The sequence below is a fragment of the Semicossyphus pulcher genome, unplaced genomic scaffold, assembly GCF_022749685.1.
Source record: "Semicossyphus pulcher isolate SPU_LCO1_2020_fin unplaced genomic scaffold, fSemPul1.0.p SCAF_17, whole genome shotgun sequence".
In the NCBI taxonomy this organism is placed as follows: Eukaryota; Metazoa; Chordata; class Actinopteri; order Labriformes; family Labridae; genus Semicossyphus; species Semicossyphus pulcher.
In genome coordinates, this window is record NW_027211681.1 from 29,460,001 (window position 1) to 29,484,665 (window position 24,665).

The following is a 24,665-nucleotide window of genomic DNA, read 5'->3' on the forward strand; positions in this document are numbered from 1 at the left end:
AGGAATAACACATGTTCCTGTAGGTACGTTTGTTTTGTGCATTATATTAGTCAGACTGACACCTTCAAGAATAAGAGTCTTTTGGAATTACACAGGACACACAGATTTGTGTGTCATGTAACGCTTTTCACTCAAACACAGAGCATTAACTGTAACAGTACTTTAGCCCCTTCCCATTACCTCTGCATCAATCTCGTCATCATCCAGGTGGTCCAGGTAGGATGTCTGGTCGGGGTTACTGACTTTTTCCAGAAGTTCAATGGCCAGAGTCCGACTGAGAGGTTGAGAGACAAATGGGTGCTGGGGGACAAAAAACTATGTCAAAACCCTTTTACCTGCAGCCTGAAAACACAGAACTCTGCTGTCAGAACAGGATGGTTCTAAAAAACGTCTGAAACACGGCTGGAATTTCCAGAAGACTCAACTGGATGTAAAAATGCCTTTATCATCATGATAGGACTGTGTTGTTACCTGCAGCAGTTTGTCAGCAGCAGGTCGTTTCTTGGGGTTCTTGGTCAAAGCGATTCTTACAAACTGATGGAAGTTTCCGGTCCTGCAGAGACACAGAAACACCCAATCAGAATCAGCTTTAATAACCAGGTATGTCTACACAAACAAGGAATTTGACACCAGTTTTACATTGTTGTACCAACTCAGATGTACGTCGCTTTGGACAAAGTGTCTAAATGAAGTTGTAATATTTTAACATTGCTCTTATAATAGTGAGAATTAGACATAGGCAAAGGAGAGTACAACAAGCTTGTCAAAAGTAACAAACATTAAGCTACTGTGTACAGGCCAAGAGATGTAAATATAAAGTATATTTTACATAATTTAAAAAGTATTTAAAAAGACAAAAACTTAAAACTTCACGGGAGGGTTCCAGTGGTGATTTCATGTTCCACTGGTGATTTACTGTTCAAGTGGTGATTAATTGATCCAGTGGTGATTTACTGTTCCCGTGGTGATTAATTGTTCCAGTGGTGATTTACTGTTCCCATGGTGATTTACTGTTCAAGTGGTGATTTACTGTTCCCGTGGTGATTTACTGTTCCCGTGGTGATTAATTGTTCCAGTGGTGAGTTACTGTTCAAGTGGTGATTAATTGATCCAGTGGTGAGTTACTGTTCAAGTGGTGATTAATTGATCCAGTGGTGATTTACTGTTCAAGTGGTGATTAATTGATCCAGTGGTGATTTACTGTTCAAGTGGTGATTAATTGATCCAGTGGTGATTTACTGCTCAAGTGGTGATTAATTGATCCAGTGGTGATTTACTGTTCAAGTGGTGATTGACTGTACCCATGGTGATTTACTGTTCAAGTGGTGATTTACTGTTCCCGTGGTGATTAATTGTTCCCGTGGTGATTTACTGTTCCCGTGGTGAGTTCATGTTCCAGTGGTGATTTACTGTTCCCATGGTGATTTACTGTTCAAGTGGTGATTTACTGTTCAAGTGGTGATTTACTGTTCAAGTGGTGATTAATTGTTCCAGTGGTGATTTACTGTTCCCGTGGTGATTAATTGTTCCAGTGGTGATTTACTGATCCTGTGGTGAGTTCATGTTCCAGTGGTGATTTACTGTTCCCTTGGTGAGTTCATGTTCCACTGGTGATTTACTGTTCCCTTGGTGAGTTCATGTTCCACTGGTGAGTTACTGTTCCCGTGGTGATTAATTGTTCCAGTGGTGAGTTACTGTTCAAGTGGTGATTAATTGTTCCAGTGGTGATTTACTGTTCCTGTGGTGAGTTATTGTTCAAGTGGTGATTAATTGTTCCAGTGGTGATTTACTGTTCAAGTGGTGATTAATTGTTCCAGTGGTGATTTACTGTTCAAGTGGTGATTAATTGTTCCAGTGGTGATTTACTGTTCAAGTGGTGATTTACTGTTCCCGTGGTGAGTTACTGTTCAAGTGGTGATTAATTGTTCCAGTGGTGATTTACTGTTCAAGTGGTGATTAATTGTTCCAGTGGTGATTTACTGTTCAAGTGGTGATTTACTGTTCCCGTGGTGATTTACTGTTCAAGTGGTGATTAATTGATCCAGTGGTGATTTACTGTTCCCGTGGTGATTAATTGTTCCAGTGGTGAGTTACTGTTCAAGTGGTGATTAATTGTTCCAGTGGTGATTTACTGTTCAAGTGGTGAGTTACTGTTCCCGTGGTGAGTTACTGTTCCCGTGGTGAGTTCATGTTCCAGTGGTGATTTACTGTTCAAGTGGTGATTAATTGTTCCAGTGGTGATTTACTGTTCCTGTGGTGAGTTCATGTTCCAGGGGTGATTTACTGTTCCCGTGGTGATTTACTGTTCCCTTGGTGAGTTCATGTTCCACTGGTGATTTACTGTTCCCTTGGTGAGTTCATGTTCCACTGGTGATTTACTGTTCCCTTGGTGAGTTCATGTTCCAGTGGTGATTTACTGATTCAGTTATGATTTAATGTTACAGTGGTGATTAACTGTTCCAGAGAAGATTTACTGTGTTTTTCTGTTACAGCAGTGATTTGCAGTGATTTTTAATCTTGGTTCAGAGGTTTTGAACCTGATTCTTCAGGGATGTAAAATCAGTCCAAACTCACCATCAGTCTGCTGCTCACGTCACTGCTCTGCTATCTTTAGCTCCAGCTGACATTCCAACAGAATATTCTCTTTATTAGCATTAACAGCACCTGGTTGGCTGCTGTTAATAATTCAGCAGCTGCTTGATTGGATGCATAAATATTACATCACAGTTTCCAGGCTCAGATAGATAGATAGATAGATAGATAGATACTCACCACTTCTCCTTGTCTTTCAGTTTGGGGGGCTGGAAGTTGCTCTTGGTCATCAGCAGCAGAGCTCTGAGAGAGAGATAAATATCAGTCCTCATGCTGACAGGGAGTCTGAGCTCATTAAATCTTCTGATCTGACTCCATCTTAGACCTCGTTAGTCAATTCCTCCTCCTGCCTCCAGTCAGCTGTTACCCAGAAGCCCTTTCTCCTGCAGCAGCACATTATGTATACACACAAATTATAATTCTGTACTCGTGTAGCTGTAAGTCTGTTTCTTTAATGTAAGATGTTCTGATGCTTCTAATGCTGCCCCCCCCCCCCCGTCCCCGTCCCCCAACAACCTCCACCTCCTCCCCCAACTACCCCCACCCCCATCTCCCTCATCCTCTTTATGCTACATGTTTTATCTCTAAGTTATTAATGCCAAATATACTGGGATTGGCTCTCGGAATTTGTCCCAATACAAAGACACCACACAGGGTGGTGTGTTTATTCAGCCCTAGGTTTTGTTTGCAGGCTTCCTCTCTCATGGTATGCAGCCTGAGAGGAAACACTCAGGGGAGAGATCCCCCCAATTATTAAAGCTACACCTGGATGGAGGTGACAGAGAAAGACCTGAAAGTTGGTCTGATGTAATGTGACAAACATGAACACACACACACACACGCACACACACACACACACACACACCACCTCATAGGATGGAGGTCAAACATGGGCGGCTGCAGCTCTGCCAGCTCAATGGCGGTTATGCCGACAGCCCAGATGTCACACAGCTGGTTGTATCCGCCCTTCCTCTCCACCGCTGCCACCTCCGGAGCCATCCTGTAACAACACACATCTGAGAGCTGGACAATCACAGAGCTCGATACACAAACAACCAATCACCGAATAAAAGCAGCAGGAAGGGGTGGGAATGAAAACAACAGACAAGAAAAGAAACACGCTTCACTCAAACCAGGAGGCTAAAGACAAGACGGATGCTGATTTATGCTGCAGACATCAGGGTCGCCATGGAGATGAGGAACAAGGTCGTACCAGTACGGAGTCCCGATGAAGGACTTTCTCTTAGCGATGGTCATGGAGATCTGAGCTGACACACCAAAGTCCGCTGCCAACACACATACACACACACACACACACACACACACAGGGCCAGGGGTCAAAGGTCAAATCATTCCTCACCTGTATGAGCGTGTGTGTTGTTTTGTCTTCTATGAATCAGCTGTTGTAGAAGGCGGTGCTTAAAGCACTGAATATTCCTTTTGTGTATGCGCAGTTCGAGTATGTATACCAACAACGTCCCCTGTGACCCCTGGATGACCCGAGAGAGGTAATATCTTCTGGTGTCATCAAAGGTTCTGTTCCGTTTTTCTTCTCACGTGCAATTTGTTGCATCACATAGCATTAGCCGTAGCTAACGCATTACTAAATCATTTTGAAAGAGTCTTCTAAGGAACCGTCGCCAGGCGCCTTGTGACCGTGTCGGTCGAAGCAGAGAGGAATTGTCCTCCAAGGGCTGCAACGGCTGTCCCTCCTTGGTTTGTGTGAGCTTTTCAAGTGACGCTGTGGCGTCCTTTTCGTTTTTCGAAGGTATGGTTGTGCTTCACTCTCCTCTCTGGGTGTAAGGTATGTACCTAAATTAATCTGACATCTCAAATCAGTTAGTGAACTTCCTAACTTGGTATAGTGATTTTGACGGCGTAGGCAGCGTCCACGCTCCCTCCCACTGGCTTTTGTTACTTTGGTTTGACTTTCATTTAGTTAGTTGCTGTGTTCGCCGAAGCTAACTTGTTACAGTTGTTTACAACCTTTGATGGTGAAGGCAGGGTCTGTGCTCCCCGCTCCCGGTATTTTGGTTATAATTTGATTATTCTTGTATGGTGTTATTGGTCTGGTTTGCGGTGGCGTCGGCACCCGAGCTAACTGCCCTTTTTATTTTCGTCTCTGTGAAAGGAGTCCACCTGGGCTGGTGAAGGCAGCGTTTGCGCCCCCTCTCCCAGCCTACGGTGTTGTGTTTACTTGGCTGTAGTGCTTGCACTACACTAGTAGCACTAGGGGTAGTATTAGTGCTTCTGAAAGTAGGCTGCTGCTGGTAGGGCAGCATTCATGCTCCCTGACTTCAGCATATGGTGTGGTAGTTCACGCCACAAGCTAACTTGCGCTAACCTTTGCTGGGTAGGCGGCATCCAAGCCTCTTTTCCTCAGCTTACGGTATTTTTTGCAAATCAAACCTGTGCTAGCTGGTGCTGTATTGATGTCTGGCCACTCACATCTCTGCTGTGCAGGCAGTGTTTGTGCCCCCTTCCCTCAGCTTACGCCGTTTACAGTAATGTAGCGTTTGACACGATGGACGGTTCACATTACTGTGTTGCCTGTGGGGCTCCTCTTCAGGCCGAAGATGCCCTTTACCTCTGCCCGGTGTGCCTCGGTCCTGATCACCTGAGGGAGGGGCTGTCTGACAACCCTTGTATGAACTGCAGCTACATGCCTCAGGCGCTGAGGGCTGCTAGATTGGCACAGGTACCCTCAGTGGGTGAGGGTGACCTTCCCTCCTCAGGCCAGCTGCCTCCAGCCCAAACTAGGCATTTGAAACATCGGGTCGAGCCTGCTACTGCAGCTGCCCCCTCTAGGAAGAAGGCAAAACCGGGGCTCAAGCCCTGGCAGCCATGCACAATGTGGCAAGAGTTGGCCTGGATCGCATGCCTGCTGTTGAGCCTGCCATCGCATCCCTCATTGTGTCTCCTGATGAGGCGCTGTGACTGGATGTCAGATGCCCTCGACCCCAATGTCAGTTCACGGACGACGTTCCCACGAGGGCTAATAATGCTGGCGTACGTGCTGGCCGTATTGGCAGCTCCCTGGCTCTCCTCATGTTCGCCCTCTCTGCTTCCCTGCAGGAAGGCAGTGTTGACGCTTCCTCCATCAGCCTTAGCGATTAGCCTCATCATTGCAAGCTTTTGCCCTCATTACTAGGGAACTTGGGCGGATAATGTCCCTCTTGGTTCAGACTCACTGCCAGGTAAGGCTTGCACAGTCCCCCCAGACTTGTAGGAGGACCCTCCATAGTGTCCCGGTGGAGCCGGGGGAGCTGGTCGGTTCAGCTGCACTCTAGCGAACCGTTTGGGCTCAGGAGACCATGCAGCATCTTTTGGGTCTTAGTAGAAGCATGCCTCCCCCCAGCAGACCTGGGGGCCCCTCGACTGCTCCCCGAGCCTGCCCACCACCACAGGCTCACTCCACTGGCGGTCATGGTCCTCAGCACTCTGCGCAGAGGCCCGCCAGGGACTTTTGTTGCGCTGCCTGCTTCGAGCCCCAGACCCTGTCCGTCGCCCCTCCATGGCCCCTAGGGGCCGGGGGGCCAGGGATTGAGGCCTTGGGGGGGCCGTCGGGTACTTTTCCCACCAGCAGTGGTTATTGGACTGCTTACGCTTCGGACACTTGGTGGTTGCCACCTTAACCCACGGGTACAAGCTCCAGTTCTGACGCCAGCCTCCCATCTCCAGCTGGGTCAAACTGACCATCATAGGCAAGCCGGCAAAAGCCCTAGCACTGGAGTTATCTGCCCTCCTGGCCAAGGGCACAATTGAGGCTGTGGACCCTCTGTCACCCCCCAGAGGCTTTATTCCACATATTTCCTCGTCACGAAGAAGAAGAAGAATCTTGGACTTAAGGAGACTCAACAGGTACCTGAAAGTGTTGCCATTTCATATGCTAACCACGGCAGACATCTTACGAATGGTCGCCCAGGGAGAATGGTTTGTGCCCATAGACTTGAAGGATGCCTACTTTCATGTCCCCATTGCACGGCAACACAGGCAATTTCTGTTTTTGCCTACCGAGGTCGCCACTGGCAGTTCAGAGTGCTTCTATTTGGGCTCTCCCTCTCTCCAAGAGTCTTCACCAGGTGTATGACAGTAGCCCTTACGCCTTTGCAGTCTCGTGTGAAGGCTCTGCCGTACCCGGACGACTGGCTGATCTGTGCACCATCCAATGCTCAGGTGGCCCAGGACATGGCTTGTCTTTCCCATGTGGCCCGGTTGGTCCTCAAGGTCAAACTGGAGAAGAGCTGCCTGAACCCTCTCAGAACACAACCTTCATTAGTGTGGCCTTGGACACAACGACCATGAAGGCCTGTCCTTCCCCTCACTGTGTGAACGACATTCTACACCTCCTTCCCCTCTTCCGAAGGGGCAGGTTATTGCCCTATGTCACTTTCCAGCGTGTCTTGGGCAAACTAACATCAGTCTCAGCTCTCGTTCCATTGGGCTTGCTGTCGCTGCGCCCCCTGCAGAGGTGGTTGAACAGCTTCCACCTGGATGCCAAACAGCACCAACACCGGAAGCTCAGGGTGTTACAGCAGTGCCTCCTCTCCCTGGGTCAGTGGAGGGAAAGGGCTTACATGTCCAGGGGTGTCCCTATGGGCTCTGTCCCAATCCTGACGAGATATTGTCACCACAGATACCTGCCCCTCGGGATGGAGTGCAGTGTGGCAGAACATGTCTGTGCAAGACAGCACCGAACACATCAATGTGCTAGAGCTGTGAGCGGTCATTCTAGCTCTCAAGCACTTCCTGCTGTACCTGAGAGGAAGGTCAGACAACAACTCGACTGTTTTCCATGTCAACCACCAGGGTGGCACCAAGTCTGCACAGCTGCTGGAGGTGTCTCAGGACCTTGTGACATGGGCGGCCCAGCGGCCTGACCAGCCTGCGGGCGATGTATCTAACAGGAGAACAGAACCAGCTTGCAGACTTCTATTCCTGTCAGAAGCCCCCACCGAGGGAGTGGCGCCTCCACCCAGAGGTAGAGCACACAATCTGAGGCCTCTTCGGCAGAGCAGAAGTGGATGTCTTTGAGTCAGAGGAATCGACCCACTGCCCCCTTTGGTTCTCCCTGGCAGAGACGACTGGCCCTCTGGGCCAGAATGCGCTGGCTAATCCTTGGACAGAGGGTCTTCTGTACGCATTTCCTCTGATTTGGCTAGCACTTCAGAGAGTTCTTCAGGAGGGTCACAGGATGTTGCTGGTCGCCCCCTGCTGGGGTTTTTTCTTCTGCTGCACAAACTCTGTCACGGGACGCCATGGCGCCTCCCCGACAGGAAATACCTACAGTCTCAACTGTTGTGCTAAACAGCTGTGTGGACCCTGTCAGACAGACCATCCTGTACGCCAGAGCGCTGTCCACCCGGCAGCAGTACGACAACAAGTGGAAACTGTTTTCAGGTTGGTGTGCAAGATGCAGATAGAAGGATCCAATGCGTTGCACTGTACCTACTATCCTGGAGTTCCTGCTGTCTCTCCTGGATGAAGGCCGGTCTCCCTCTACCCTAGGGAGTCACAACCTGGCAAACCAGAACTGTTCTGGCTCTGAGACCATATGTTGCAGCTACCTCAGACATTCGGCGCCTCTCCCACTGGATTGTGGATGTCATTCACCATGTCATTCACCATGCATATGGGACAAGTAACTGCTCCCTGCCATCTGGTGTGAGGTGCCACTCTCCCAGGAGTATTTCCATATCATGGGCTGCCCTGAGAGGAGTATCCCTGGAGGCTTTATGTGCTGCTGCCTCATGGGCTTCGCCTAGCACATTTTCCAGGTTCTATAGGGTGAATGTTGCCACTCCCCATCCACTTGTCGTGGTCCTCTTGCCGGTCCTTCCCGCAAGAAGATTCTGTAGGAACAGAGCCTCTAATGACACCGGAAGATATTACCTCTCTCGGGTCATCCAGGGTTGGTATACATACTCGAATTGCGTATGCGCAAAGGGAATATTCAGTGCTTTAAGCACCGCCTTCTGACGGTCATTCAGGATTAATAGAACCGTAGTTACATTCGTAACTTAATTTTCTGGTGTAAATGTAAACGGACTGATGGTTCCCTTCAAAAGAATACATACAGGTCTATAAACCTGTATTTTAACCTGCCTACAGAGCTACAGACCGTTACACTGAAATATGGATCACTCAGTGTCCCTGCAGCTGATGTCACATGTGAGGAAATCAGAGTGAAAATCACCCCGACAGTTTAGTAGTTCACTGAATGTCCTCCACAGATTATGACGATCACATAAAATCATTCACTTGTGATAAATTACAGAATGTTCTAAATATAACTAATAGCAAAAGTTCATTAAGACTGCATGAACCAACGATGGCAGGTCGAATATGATTTACTGTTGAATCAGCTTTAAAACAAAAGTGTGATAAAGAATTAAAAACATTCTGATCAGAGGAATCATCATTCAAATATTTCTACTCCCCCTTCAAAATAAAAGCCCTCATTCCAGACAACATTTTAACCCTTACCTAACCTCTAGAGCTGCTCCTGTGACCTTCATTCATTCATAGGCTCTGCCCCTGTGCTCTTAGTGGGCCGAGTCTTTTGATGACAACACTAACCTGACAGTTAAATGAGACTTACCCAGTTTTACGTATCCACTGTCAGTCAGCAGGATGTTCGCTCCCTGCAGGCACCACACACACTGTTAGATAGCTACTGAAGCCCCGCCCCCTTACTAACAACATGTTAACAAAACAAAAAAAACACTTATGACATCAGAGCTCACCTTAACGTCTCTGTGCATCTTTCCTCTGCTGTGCAGGTAGAACAGTCCCTGGTAGAATAGGACACAGACAGAATCTGATCAACAAATCTGATTGGACGTTACCTGTAGAGTCTAAGAATGTGATTGGACGTTACCTGTAGAGTCTAAGAATGTGATTGGACGTTACCTGTAGAGTCTAAGAATGTGATTTGACGTTACCTGTAGAGTGTAACAACGTGATTGGACGTTACCCGTAGAGTGTAACAACGTGATTGGACGTTACCTGTAGAGTGTAAGAATGTGATTGGACGTTACCTGTAGAGTGTAAGAATGTGATTGGACGTTACCTGTAGAGTGTAAGAATGTGATTGGACGTTACCTGTAGAGTGTAAGAATGTGATTGGACGTTACCTGTAGAGTGTAAGAATGTGATTGGACGTTACCCGTAGAGTGTAAGAATGTGATTGGACGTTACCTGTAGAGTGTAAGAATGTGATTGGACGTTACCTGTAGAGTCTAAGAATGTGATTGGACGTTACCTGTAGAATGTAACAATGTGATTGGACGTTACCTGTAGAGTGTAAGAATGTGATTGGACGTTACCTGTAGAGTCTAAGAATGTGATTGGACGTTACCTGTAGAGTGTAAGAATGTGATTGGACATTACCTGCAGGGTTTCCCGTAGAACATAGGCGATCTGGGACTCAGTCAGTGGACCAGTTACTGAAAGACAAACAGCAGAGTCAGCTTTATTTCAGACTCCGCCTCCACCCAATGCATGCTGGGATAACTTTCAGCAAACAGATTCAAAGTCCGTGGCTGGAAACCAAAAGAGGAGAGAGGAAACCAAGAGAGGAGAGAGGAAACCAAAAGAGGAGAGAGGAAACCAAGAGAGGAGAGAGGAAACCAAAAGAGGAGAGAGGAAACGAGGGAATGTTTTTTAAGAGACATGAGACGTCCTTTCCGATGAAGCGTCACGTGCTGCGACGTCCGTTTGTGATGATCGCGTCAGCTGATCACCGCTGGGTCAGCTGTCAGTCTGCTTTAACAGCTGTTTGTGTCTGCACACATGTGCTCTGTATTCATTCTAATGAAACACGCAGTAACAGTGTTTCCTCTCTGTAACCTGTTACCTGTGTAACAAACACCTGCACATGAAGAACAGGCTGCAGTCTGTGTTCCTGCTGCAGAGCCAGACGGACATTTCTTACAGCACTGTGTCTTTATATTATTTGTTCATTATTTACATTTGTGATCACTGATCATCTGATCTGAGTTAATTATTTAATCAGCCCAAATACTGTCTGTTCATGAACTATGAACATTATTGATTAGGCTCAAAGTTTCAGGATAAATAGAAATCACGTCACGCTGATCAAACCCGACCTCACTGATGATCACGCTCACACGTAGTGTTACCTGCTGACAGAGAGACTCTCCTGCTCCCTCTGAATTCATTCATTCATCTGTAATAAAAGTTAGCAGGGGACTAACTGATCATGACGAGAGGTATTTCTTTAGATTACATTTAATAGAAATGAATCTGTTTTTGCTGCTTTTGATTTTTAGATGATTTTTACTCAGATGTTGACTCAGAAAACAAATCAAATCTGCAGTTATTCACTGCATTTTATATATTTTACGACAAGTCATGATCAATATTTCGTTCTAAACGATCTCAGCTTGTCAGATACCAACTCATTATACCGACTTTGTTTATAGTCGGTTTCAAGGCGCCCTGTAAAGTCTGTTTTAAGGTCCGCTTCTTCCTCTCTGCGATATGAAACTCCGGTGATGTTGTGAAGTTTCACATCAGTCCAATCTGCTGCAGCGTCCAATCACTAACTGATCTGTAATAAGGGGGCGTGTCGGACAGTAAAAGACTTCCGTGGAGGCTGCTCTCGTGTATCCTCGCTTATCGCTCCTCAGAACTCCCTCCTCCCTCCTCGATCCTCGCTCGAGCGAGAAGAGCTTTGAGATGTTCCTCAATATGGCGGCTCCGGAACTACTTCCGGTTCGAGCGAGGAGCGAGGAGCTATCAAATAAGAGACTTGGGAAGCAGCCTGTGTCACTCTAACTACTGTCCTCTATTGCTTCGGAATTTTAAGGTCCTTTTATTGGTTTATAAAGCTCTTACTGGTCTTAGCCCTGTCTATTTATCAGATTTGCTTTTAACCTATGAACCCTCTAGAACCCTCAGGTCTTCTGGTAGTGGCCTTTTAATTATTCCTAAAGTCAGAACAAAAACCCACGATGAGGCATCCTTTTATTACTATGGTCCACGCCTGGAACAGCCTCCCTAAGGACCTGAGGGCAGCAGAGAATGTTGATATTTTTAAAAGCAAACTCAAGACCTACTTTTTTAGTCTGGCCTTTAATTGAGCTTGATTTATTTATTTATTTATCTGTCTATTTATTGTATTTTACCTTTTATTTATTTATTTATTATTATTATTTATTTATTATTTTTCATCTATTTCCAATCCTGCCTCTGGTGTTTCCTCACTGTAACTTAACGAGATCACAGATGACCACTGATGGTCAGGTGACCTGCAGGGAGGGGGCGGGGCTACAGTATCATTTTCTCGTGACACGTTCGGAGTCAAACTGTTGTTTCAGACATTTTGCAGCAGTTTTAATCGTTATCTGTCTGCAGGGAGTCTGGCTCCTCTCACTCTGCGGGGGGTGCAGCTTTTTTATCAGACCAGCAGGTGGGCGGAGCTTTTGATCAGATCAGCGGGGGGTGGGTGTGGTGCCCCCGTCACCCTCACTGAGGTTTAATGATACCGAGCAGTCGGCGTTTTACCGCTCGTTAACTCTAACTGACGACACCCCCAGCTCCCACCAGGCCGCATTAACGAGGTCAGATCTTACTAAGGCCAGATCTTAACAAGACCCGGTCTTAACGAGCTGGCAGATGAAGGCAGAGTGGGCGTTGTCATGGCAACAAGGACCACTGAGGGCGGACAGAGAGTTAAAGATTCAAAGATGGCCGCCTCAGAGTGAACGCTCTCATTACTGATCAGAGCTCAGATGTTTGTTCAAAGATGCAGAAAGTTTACAGACAGAAAGTGACTGTGTGTGTGTGTGTGTGTGTGTGTGTGTGTGTGTATGTATGTGTGTGAGCTTCAGCTCTCTGTTACAGTAATCTAAGTGTCTGAATAGACACTCAGAGTCCACGTTTGAAATTGTATGTTCACCTGTTTATAATCTCAGACACAGTAACCCCTCACCGTACACATCTGTGACATCATCATCATCATAAAACAGAGTTCACAGAGGTGGCATTAAAACGGACAGGTAGAGCGACATTTCATCTCTTCTACCTGCAGATAAACTGTGAGGAGGGAAGTAACGAAGAACAGATACTGTGTTACCTCAGTGTCTGTATGTCTACCAGAGTACATGTGATTAATGATTCATCATGATTAATGATTAATTATTGATTATCAATGACTGATGATTAATAGTTAATCATTATTAATAATGATTCTGACTAATGATAATGACTAAGCCTAACCCATGAACATTTGTCTTCTACAATAAAGACTTTACAGTTCACCATCCGAGTGTGTGTGTGTGTGTGTGTGTGTGTGTGTGTGTGTGTGTGTCTCACTGTGGTAGATGTCCTGCAGTGATCCTCCTCCACAGAACTCCATACAGATCCACAACTTATCCCTGCTGCACACACACACACACACACACACACACACACACACACACATCACTGTACAGGACCTTCTGATTGGTTGTTTTGTCTGTTTATCCATCAGGGGGCGATTCCATTGGTTGTAAAAGAAGTGTGCTCCCATTTAGAGTCACACAGACCAGAAAGAGGGGAGGGTTTAGGGCGGGGCTACCTGTGATTGACAGGTCGAGACCTGAAAATGTCTCTGAGGAGTCAGCTCGTAAATCATTTTTTACATTTAGTTTAAAGCATGTTTTTAGCTAATTGCTGTCCCGACTATTATATCACAGTTACTACACATCTGTAAAGCTCACACAGTGTGAAGAAGCCTTAAAGGATAACTTGGGGATTTTTCAGACCCCATGTGTTTGTGTGTAAGTGACGAGTGGAGACAACAATTATTGAAATGGATCCAGTGTTCAGGGAGGGAGCACCGGCCGGCAGCCGCCACATGAGATACAATGTAACTCAACGGCGCACCGCCCATAAGCTAATATACAGCCACTACAAGCGCTTGTTTTTGCTCCTGACAGGCTCAGATCGTTATAAGTGTCTGACAACACTGTGGCAGCCATGCTACTTTACCTTATGCTCTCTGGAGAGAGAAAGGAGGAGACACTTCTCCCTCTTCGTCTTCGTCATCTCTCACTCCTCTCTCCTTCTTCCTGCAACAACTACGGTCTCACGTGAGACTTCTCCGTGAGCGAGACTTGGTTACAGACAACAACAGAGATGGTAACACTCACCGGAGGTAGCTGCCATAGTACGCCACGATGTTGGAGTGTTTACAATCCTTCATCATCAGGATCTCCTGCTGCACCACCGCAAAGTCCTCACCTGCACACACACACACACACACACACACACACACACACAGACATGCACACAGTCACATACACACACACACACACACATACACACACACACACACACACGCACACACACACAGACACACACACACACACACACACACACACACACACACACACACACACACACACACACAGAGACATGCACACAGACACATACACACACACACACACACACACACACACACACACACACACACACACACACACACAGAGACATGCACACAGACACACACAGACACTCGTGCACACACACACACACACACACAGAGAATGATTCACAGTGGGCTTCACGTTTGGACTGAGCTCACTTCATCGGTATTATAACTTACAGATTTATAAACGTGATCTCTGTGATGCTAAACAGTCACAAGAACCGGAGCAGTTTTTGTGTATTTTGACTGGTGTGTTGACAGCGAACCTGCTGCTCTGGGCTTACAGAGTCTGTGTTTGTTCTGAAGACAGACTGGCTATACACACTGAGCACCTGTTCAGGTAAACTCTCAGCAGCAGGCTGAGACCAGGTGTTTCTGTGATCGTGTCCTCAGAGCTGCAGAGACGCTCAGATTAAAGAGTCTTTGTTGGATCTTCAGGCCTCATTAAAGCTGCTCCATCCTTCAGCTGAGCAGAATAACAACAACATTTACTGTATGTAAGAGCCTCATTAAAACAAAGATCTGCTGAGAGCTGTTGGTGGAAGAGAGGTGTCACTCTGAAAAAACATTCAGGAAAAATTTTCCCTGAGAAAACAGCAAAACTGAAAATTAAACCAGTTTTAATCCTCGATGACAGAAACTTTTATAGAAATTCAGACCAAAGAAAATGACATGGAGCCATTTCACTGAGCCGATCCAAACTGTGCGGATAATTGATCAGGTCCTCTGATCTGATGAATGTTTATACAGTTTATTATCTGCTGTAACTGACGTCTTGTTTTCACTCTGAACACTGCAGTGATCCGTCTTTGACCACAGCCACTCCTTTATTATTCACTGATCGACTCGTTCTATTTATATCATCCTGCAGGCCCGAGGTGGCTGCTGAGTCAGCACCGATCAATACTGTCAGTGACCAGCTTCACCTCCAGTCCACCCTAAACAAGCTTCACTTCCAGTCCACCTTAAACAAGCTCTACCTCCAGTCCACCTCAAACAAGCTTCACTTCCAGTCCACCTTAAACAAGCTCTACCTCCAGTCCACCTTAAACAAGCTTCACTTCCAGTCTACCTTAATCAAGCTCTACCTCCAGTCCACCTTAATCAAGCTTCACTTCCAGTCCACCTTAATCAAGCTTCACTTCCAGTCCACCTTAAACAAGCTTCACTTCCAGTCCACCTTAAACAAGCTCTACCTCCAGTCCACCTTAAACAAGCTTCACTTCCAGTCCACCTTAAACAAGCTTCACTTCCAGTCCACCTTAAACAAGCTCTACCTCCAGTCCACCTCAAACAAGCTTCACTTCCAGTCCACCTTAAACAAGCTCTACCTCCAGTCCACCTCAAACAAGCTTCACTTCCAGTCCACCTTAAACAAGCTCTACCTCCAGTCCACCTTAAACAAGCTTCACTTCCAGTCTACCTTAATCAAGCTCTACCTCCAGTCCACCTTAAACAAGCTCTACCTCCAGTCCACCTTAATCAAGCTTCACTTCCAGTCCACCTTAATCAAGCTTCACTTCCAGTCCACCTTAAACAAGCTTCACTTCCAGTCCACCTTAAACAAGCTCTACCTCCAGTCCACCTTAAACAAGCTTCACTTCCAGTCCACCTTAAACAAGCTTCACTTCCAGTCCACCTTAAACAAGCTCTACCTCCAGTCCACCTCAAACAAGCTTCACTTCCAGTCCACCTTAAACAAGCTCTACCTCCAGTCCACCTTAAACAAGCTTCACTTCCAGTCTACCTTAATCAAGCTCTACCTCCAGTCCACCTTAAACAAGCTCTACCTCCAGTCCACCTTAATCAAGCTTCACTTCCAGTCCACCTTAATCAAGCTTCACTTCCAGTCCACCTTAAACAAGCTCTACCTCCAGTCCACCTTAAACAAGCTTCACTTCCAGTCCACCTTAAACAAGCTTCACTTCCAGTCCACCTTAAACAAGCTCTACCTCCAGCCCACCTCAAACAAGCTTCACTTCCAGTCTACCTTAAACAAGCTCTACTTCCAGTCCACCTTAAACAAGCTTCACTTCCAGTCTACCTTAAACAAGCTTCACTTCCAGTCTACCTTAAACAAGCTCTACCTCCAGTCCACCTTAAACAAGCTTCACTTCCAGTCCACCTTAATCAAGCTTCACTTCCAGTCCACCTTAAACAAGCTTCACTTCCAGTCCACCTTAAACAAGCTCTACCTCCAGTCCACCTTAAACAAGCTTCACTTCCAGTCCACCTTAAACAAGCTTCACTTCCAGTCCACCTTAAACAAGCTCTACCTCCAGTCCACCTTAAACAAGCTTCACTTCCAGTCCACCTCAAACAAGCTTCACTTCCAGTCTACCTTAAACAAGCTTCACTTCCAGTCTACCTTAAACAAGCTCTACTTCCAGTCCACCTTAAACAAGCTTCACTTCCAGTCCACCTTAAACAAGCTTCACTTCCAGTCCACCTTAAACAAGCTCTACCTCCAGTCCACCTTACACAAGCTCTACCTCCAGTCCACCTTAAACAAGCTTCACTTCCAGTCCACCTTAAACAAGCTCTACCTCCAGTCCACCTTAAACAAGCTCTACCTCCAGTCCACCTTAAACAAGCTTAACTTCCAGTCCACCTTACACAAGCTTCACTTCCAGTCCACCTTAAACAAGCTTCACTTCCAGTCCACCTTAAACAAGCTCTACCTCCAGTCCACCTTAAACAAGCTCTACTTCCAGTCCACCTTAAACAAGCTTCACTTCCAGTCCACCTCAAACAAGCTTCACTTCCAGTCCACCTTAAACAAGCTCTACCTCCAGTCCACCTTAAACAAGCTTCACTTCCAGTCCACTTTAAACAAGCTCTACCTCCAGTCCACCTTAAACAAGCTTCACTTCCAGTCCACCTCAAACAAGCTTCACTTCCAGTCCACCTTAAACAAGCTCTACCTCCAGTCCACCTTAAACAAGCTTCACTTCCAGTCCACTTTAAACAAGCTCTACCTCCAGTCCACCTCAAACAAGCTTCACTTCCAGTCTACCTTAAACAAGCTTCACTTCCAGTCTACCTTAAACAAGCTCTACTTCCAGTCCACCTTAAACAAGCTTCACTTCCAGTCCACCTTAAACAAGCTTCACTTCCAGTCCACCTTAAACAAGCTCTACCTCCAGTCCACCTTACACAAGCTCTACCTCCAGTCCACCTTAAACAAGCTTCACTTCCAGTCCACCTTACACAAGCTCTACCTCCAGTCCACCTTAAACAAGCTCTACCTCCAGTCCACCTTAAACAAGCTTAACTTCCAGTCCACCTTACACAAGCTTCACTTCCAGTCCACCTTAAACAAGCTTCACTTTCAGTCCACCGTAAACAAGCTTCACTTAAAGTCCATCTTAAACAAGCTTCACTTCCAGTCCACCTTAAACACTACATTGTAACACCAAACTACACACTGATCTCTCCAGAGGATGAAGCTTCACAATGCGATGACATCATCATGTTTGAGTAGCAAGCCCCTCAGGACACACTGAGCATGTGCAGGATGTGTATGATGATCTGTGCAGCCTGAAGTGGCCGCTGCTCCTACAGGCTCATAAACCCTGTGTCCTCATAAAGATGTAAAAAAAGCATCAAACACTGTGTGTTAATCTTAATGATGAACACCTGATCAGTATTCACAGGTGGATACACACACACACACACACACACACACACAGTCACTCTCTCTCTCACACACACACACACACACACACACACACACACACACACACACACACACACACTGTCTGTCTACTCTGATAAACAAGGAGAATAATGAAAATTATGATCTGCTTCCTGCATCACGATCAGCTGATCTCAGGTTGATCACTGATCAGAAGTCAGCTGATATCAGGTTGATCATCGATCAGAGGTCAGCTGATCTCAGGTTGATCATCAATCACCTGAGATCAGCTGACCTCTGACACTTCCTGTTCACTCGAACACGCAGACAAGCTGCTCTGAGTTTATTTAATGTTCAGTAAAAACTGGTCAGGTTGTTTGTACTTTTAACAGTGGACTGTTCTATCAGAGAGGCATGAGGACAGATCAGCATGAGGACAAAACAGCATGAGGACAGAACAGCATGGGGACAGATCAGCATGAGGACAGAACAGCATGAGGACAGATCAGCATGGGGACAGATCAGCATGAGGACAGAACAGCATGAGGACAAAACAGCATGAGGACAGAACAGCATGAGGACAGAACAGCATGAGGACAGATCAGCATGGGGACAGATCAGCATGAGGACAGAACAGCATGAGGACAAAACAGCATGAGGACAGAACAGCATGAGGACACAGCAGCATGAGGACACAGCAGCATGAGGACACAGTAGCATGAGGACAAATCAGACTGAGGACACAGTAGCATGAGGACAGAACAGCATGAGGACAGAACAGCATGAGGACAAAACAGCATGAGGACAAAACAGCATGAGGACAGAACAGCATGGGGACAAAACAGCATGAGGACAGAACAGCATGGGGACAGATCAGCATGAGGACAGAACAGCATGAGGACAGAACAGCATGAGGACACAGCAGCATGAGGACACAGCAGCATGAGGACAAATCAGACTGAGGACACAGTAGCATGAGGACAGAACAGCATGAGGACACAGCAGCATGAGGACAGATCAGCATGAGGACACAGCAGCATGAGGACAGATCAGCATGAGGACACAGCAGCATGAGGACACACGCACACTGTTTCTGCTACTATCTGTCTACTCTGATAAACAAGGAGAATAATGAAAATTATGATCTGCTTCCTGCATCACGATCAGCTGATCGCAGGTTGATCATCGATCAGAGGTCAGCTGATCGCAGGTTGATCATCAATCACCTGAGATCAACTGACCTCTGACACTTCCTGTTCACTCGAACATGCAGACCTGCTGTCGTTTGTTCTTTTAACAGTGCACTGTTCTATCAGAGAGGCATGAGGACAGAGCAGCATGGGGACAAATCATCATGAGGACACAGCAGCATGAGGACAAATCAGCATGAGGACAGCGCAACATGAGGACAAATCAGACTGAGGACACAGCAGCATGAGGACAGAACAGCATGATGACAAAACAGCATGAGGACACAGCAGCATGAGGACAGATCATCATGAGGACAGAACAGCATGAGGACAGATCAGCATGAGGACACAGCAGCATGAGGACGGATCAGACTGAGGACACAGCAGCATGAGGACAGATCAGACTGAGGACACAGTAGCATGAGGACAGAACAGCATGAGGACAGATCAGACTGAGGACACAGCAGCATGAGGACAGATCAGCATGAGGACAGAACAGACTGAGGACAAATCAGACTAAGGACACAGCAGAGTGAGGACAGATCAAACTGAGGACAGATCAGACTAAGGACACAGCAGACTGAGGACAAATCAGACTAAGGACACAGCAGAGTGAGGACAGATCAGACTGAGGACAGATCAGACTGAGGACACAGCAGGATGAGGACACAGCAGACTGAGGACAGATCAGCAGGAGGACAGAGCAGTATGAGTACAGATCAGACTAAGGACACAGCAGAGTGAGGACAGATCAAACTGAGGACAGATCAGACTAAGGACAGATCAGCAGGAGGACAGAGCAGTATGAGGACAGAGCAACATGAGGACAAATCAGACTGAGGACAGAACAGACTGAGGACAGATCAGCATGAGGTCAGATCAGACTGAGGACAGAGCAACAGGAGGACAGAGCAGCATGAGGACAGATCAGACTGAGGACAGAGCCTCAGAGAGCCTCACAGACACGAGATGAACCAACCAGGGGACGGACAGAGTCCTGACACATGGATCTGAGTTTATTAAAGCAATAAAACATTGCAGAGGTGTTTTCTTCATACCTGGTTCCAGTTTGATGACCTTGATGGCAGCAAGTTCTCCAGAGCTCACAGTCCTCGCCTGACAGACAGACACAGAGACAGACAGACAGATTATTTCTTTATGTAGTTCATAAAACTTTTCTTGCTCTCAATGTCTGCTATAATATTAAACATTCATGCAAACACAGTTTAAACTTGATCTTAAGCAACACACACACACACACACACACACACACACACACAAGCAGCAGCGTCGATCAATTAATGTGTCCTGAGAGCTCACACACCTTCAGAGCAAAGTGTGTGTGGGTGTGTGTGTGTGTGTGTGTTGGCTCAACACAGTTCAGTTCTTGTCCAAATTGATCAGTAAGATGATTATTATCAATACAGAGTGTAATCAGTGCAACTTCATGTTCGGACATTCAATCAATTTTAAAAAGACAGACTTTTATTGTGAAACACCAGCAGGAAGTGCTGGCAGGGAGCAGCAGTGAGATGATAACCTTTTTAAGTGATGTTTAAATGTTGAAACATAAAAACATGAAAGGTGACGCAATAATCTGAAGATCTGCGTCCTCGTGTCTTCATTCTGCTGACACCTAAGGACCTGATGGAGGACACACTGACTCCACCCACCCCCCCACCCCCGACCTTGTCCTTCTGCTGGTTCACACACACACACGCACACACACACACACACACACACACACACACACACACACACACACACACGATGTTCACACCTCTGAGTGCTGCTGCTCCCTGACTGAGTGTTAATTAAAACACAGCTCATGATTATCACCCCCCCCCATAAAGGTGAAGCAGCATTGTGCGGGTCGATATGAGCTGATGGAGCTTCAGGACACCGATCAATATCCTCTGATGGGGGGATGGGGGGCACTCTGATGCTAACAATGCTAATGACACACTCACACACATACACACACACACACACAGAGCAGAGGATCGTGGGAAACGGCCCCCCAGGTATTCAGGATCACTGAAGTGTGTGTGGGGGGGGGGGGGGTCAGGCTGCTGCTGCCTCTGAGCAGCACAGGTCTGTGTAGATTCACATGATGACCTCATCACATCAGAGACAGAACATCTGTGTGAGGATGTCGTACCTGTGTCACATGTTTCATCACATATGGATGATATCATATATCTGTAGAGATGACATCACACGTTACATGTGTGATGTGTCTCTATAGAACATCAGTATGATAGACAGTTTATTGATTCAAATGACATTGATCACACTGATGATCAATCACTGTGACATCAGACAGGAGCTGACATCAGCCAATCACAGATGTCAAAGTCAAGGTGGGAGTCTCCATGGCGAACGGGGAGGGGATCGTGTTACAGGAAGCAGGACGTCCTGAATTATTGATCAACTCAACGGACAAACTTTCATTTTTTCTGCCATCACGTCAAGTTTTCACTCGGAGGACTAGGGACGCCGTCACTTGAGATTTCCCATGAGCCCTCAGTCACCAGGTCGCCAAGGAGACAGAGACAGAGAGACAGACAGACCGACAGTCAGTGGACTGCTTTACCAGGAAGTAAAGAGAAGAAACTTCAGGTGTTTGCCTCAGGTGAGTTTGGCCCAGTCCCAATCTCCACACTTACGGACTCACAGACTTTGAGGTGCGTTCCCGGTGAGTGTGTGAGTGCTTAGTGCAGTCCCACTGTCAGATCACTGAGTGTGTGAGGGCTCTGATGCAGACTTTTCTTTTTTTGTCATTTTTATTTTTATTGTTCCAGAGTACAATGCGACTGCATCCATAGGCAATGAGACAAATTAGGTATGTAGACATACAATATTATGGTACATTACCATCTCCAGATGAGAGGAAAATAACCCTAGCCCTAACCCTATAAAATACAGAAAAATGTATCTTCTAACAATATTAGTCTCAGCCTTATTCCTAATATTCCTTGAGTTTAAACTCTTAGATTCTTTTTCAGTTTCAAAAGATGGCTAATGGAAGGAGCCATAACAAAACGATATACATCCAGAGAGAAAGAGAAAACAAAAAGGCCTAAATAGATATCGAATAGCAGTTTGGCTTTATATATGTACAGATAATTACAGTGAAGAATTTAGACACAAAACATTCATATATATAAAGAAATAATAAAAATTACAATTGTAATATATCAGCTGTTCCTTCAATTCACTATCTTAACAAAATCAGGTCTAAAAGGTTTGACATATAGCACCCATTTTCCCAGTGTGATAAGAATATATTCAACTGTGTAAAATCTGAGTCGTACGCACACCAACTCAAAATTTTGATCATCTTCTACTTTATGTTCTTTTATCACCGTTTTCTTCTTCAGGACAGATTTTACCCATGGATTTTCTACTTCATCGATGTATCTTTGCAGGTTTCTATCTGATAGTACCGCTTGTATATGAACATCAGGTATCATTTGACATTCAATATCCTTCCATTGTGCCTGATAAGATGGGTTACACCAACAAAGTAATGCTCTGATCTGAGCTGAAATATAGTAATTTTTCAGGGATGGCAAGCCCCAGCCTCCTTTCTCTTTTGGTAGCTGTAATGTTTTATATTGTACTCTGGGTCTTTTTCCATGCCATATAAACCTTGATATCATTTTGTCCCACTCCATAAAGTGTTTTTTTGTAATTGTAATTGGGAGAGCCTGAAAAAGGTAAAAGAATCTTGGGAGAACGTTGATTTTAACAGTTTCAATTCTTGAACTCAGACTTAGAAAAGGAATGAGACTCCATCTTGCAAGGTCATCTTTGATTTTACGATATAGAACGTCATAGTTTACATCAAATATTTAAAGTCTTTAGGCAGAACTACACCCAAGTATTTGAATGATTCTGTTTTCCATTTTATAGTATATTTGTTTTTAACATTTTCAGACAGATTTTAATTGTATGTAAGAATTTCCGTTTGTCCTATATTTAGTTTGTAGCCCGATAGAGGGCCAACACTTCCTAGGAGATTCATCACTTCTGGGAGAGATCTTTCTGGGTTTTTTAAATACAAAAGAACATCTTCTGCGTAGCAAGCTATTTTATGTTCTATGCCATTAATGTTAATACCGGTAATTTTGTCATTCTGTCTGATATGTTGGGCTAGTGGTTCTAAAAAAAAGTGCAAAGATAAGTGGGGACAAGGGGCAGCCTTGTCTTACTCCTCTCTCGAGTGTGAAAGGTTTGGATAAGTGACCATTCATTTTAATTCTTGCTGTGGGATTGTGATAAAGACCCTTAATGTTGTCAATCATTAACTCATTAATACCAAATGTATATAGTACTTTGTATAAATATTGCCAGCTGACAGAGTCAAAGGCTTTTTCGGCATCCAAACTTAGTATCATTGCTTTTTCTTTATGTCGCTGTATATGATCCATAATATGCAGAGTGCGCCTTATATTGTCCTGTGTTTGGCGCTTGTGTATAAATCCTGTCTGATCATTGTGAATTAATCTAGGAAGGACTTCTTCCATCCTCCTAGCCATTATAGAAGTGTATATACGATAATCAACACTAAGGATCGAAATCGGTCGGTATGAGCCACACTCAGTCTTGTCCTTTCCTTCTTTAGGTATTAGAGATATTATTGCCTCTTTCCAAGTAGGGGGGGTAACAGCCTTCTTAAGTGCCCAGTTGTATGTGGTTAGTAACATAGGTATGAGTTCCTTTTTAAATGCTTTGTACCACTCAGTTGTATAACCGTCACTTCCTGGTGATTTGTTCGGTTTTAGTTTAATTGCCTCTATTAATTCTTTTTCAGTTATTTCTGCGACCAGGACACTATTCTGGTCTTCAGTTAGAACCGGTAGTTCTAGAGACTCCAAAGAGGAATCAATCTGGTCATCATCCTCGGATGCACTAGAATAAAGCCGTTTATAGTAGGATTCGAAGACTGCCTGGATCTTATCCTGTCTGCTCTCTATGGTGTTTTTGTGGAAATCTCGTATTTTATATATTGTGCTATCTGCTTGTTGTTTCTTCAATTTTCTTGCCAATACTTTTGTAAATTTAGAGCCATTCTCATAACATCTTTGCTTAGTGTAAAGCATCTTTTTCTCTATTTCTTGTGTATATATCATATTCATTTCTTTATTTGTTGTAGTATCCTTGGGTCTTGACTCTGTGCGTGACAAACCTTGAATTTGCAACTCAAGTAATTTTTTTTGACGCAACTTTTTTTTAAGTGAGGTTACAGCTATTATTTTACCTCTTAGTACTGCCTTTGCTGCGTCCCAAAGTATAGGCGGTGAAATCTCTCATTATCGTTTTCTTTTATGTACATTTGTATGTCCTTAATCATTTGTTTTTTAAATAAGGGGTCGTTGAGAAGGCTAGAATTAAACCTCCATGTGGTATTTCTCTGAGTGTTCCCCAAGTTAACTGTCACATAGACAGGGGCATGGTCACTTAAATCTATTGTTCCAATATCTGCATCTTTAATCTTCGACCTATCTTCACTGAAAATAATGAAGTAATCAATTCTGCTGTATACCTTGTGGGGGCAGAATAATGTGTGTACTGCCTTGTATTTGGGTAGATTTCTCTCCATACGTCTATTTAACCTATGTCTTTCATTAATTCCCTGAACTTTTTACTCACAGCTTTAGAGGTGTGTGTATGGTTTGACACATCCAGTTTTGGTTGCAGATGTATATTCATATCACCTCCACATATTAGTACCCCCTCAGGGTGACTTATTATTATGTCAAATATCATCTTAAAAAAAGAAACATCACTTCCTGGGGGGGCA

The 24,665-nt window shown here is 45.3% G+C and overlaps 1 protein-coding gene across 1 annotated transcript in view; it reads right to left on the bottom strand.

Moving 5' to 3' along the window:
* Positions 1–24,665, bottom strand: part of LOC138595084 (mitogen-activated protein kinase kinase kinase kinase 3-like) — a 50,299-nt gene that overhangs the window by 20,470 nt on the left and 5,164 nt on the right. Inside the window, exons 2-12 of the mRNA XM_069666400.1 lie at positions 19,915–19,972; positions 13,752–13,842; positions 12,934–12,998; positions 9,985–10,040; positions 9,339–9,386; positions 9,194–9,236; positions 3,806–3,878; positions 3,461–3,592; positions 2,773–2,835; positions 472–553; positions 181–300 (exon numbers count right to left, since the gene is read on the bottom strand). Coding sequence (XP_069522501.1) covers positions 181–300; positions 472–553; positions 2,773–2,835; positions 3,461–3,592; positions 3,806–3,878; positions 9,194–9,236; positions 9,339–9,386; positions 9,985–10,040; positions 12,934–12,998; positions 13,752–13,842; positions 19,915–19,972 — 831 coding nt within the window. The remainder of the gene's footprint in view (positions 1–180; positions 301–471; positions 554–2,772; positions 2,836–3,460; positions 3,593–3,805; positions 3,879–9,193; positions 9,237–9,338; positions 9,387–9,984; positions 10,041–12,933; positions 12,999–13,751; positions 13,843–19,914; positions 19,973–24,665) is intronic.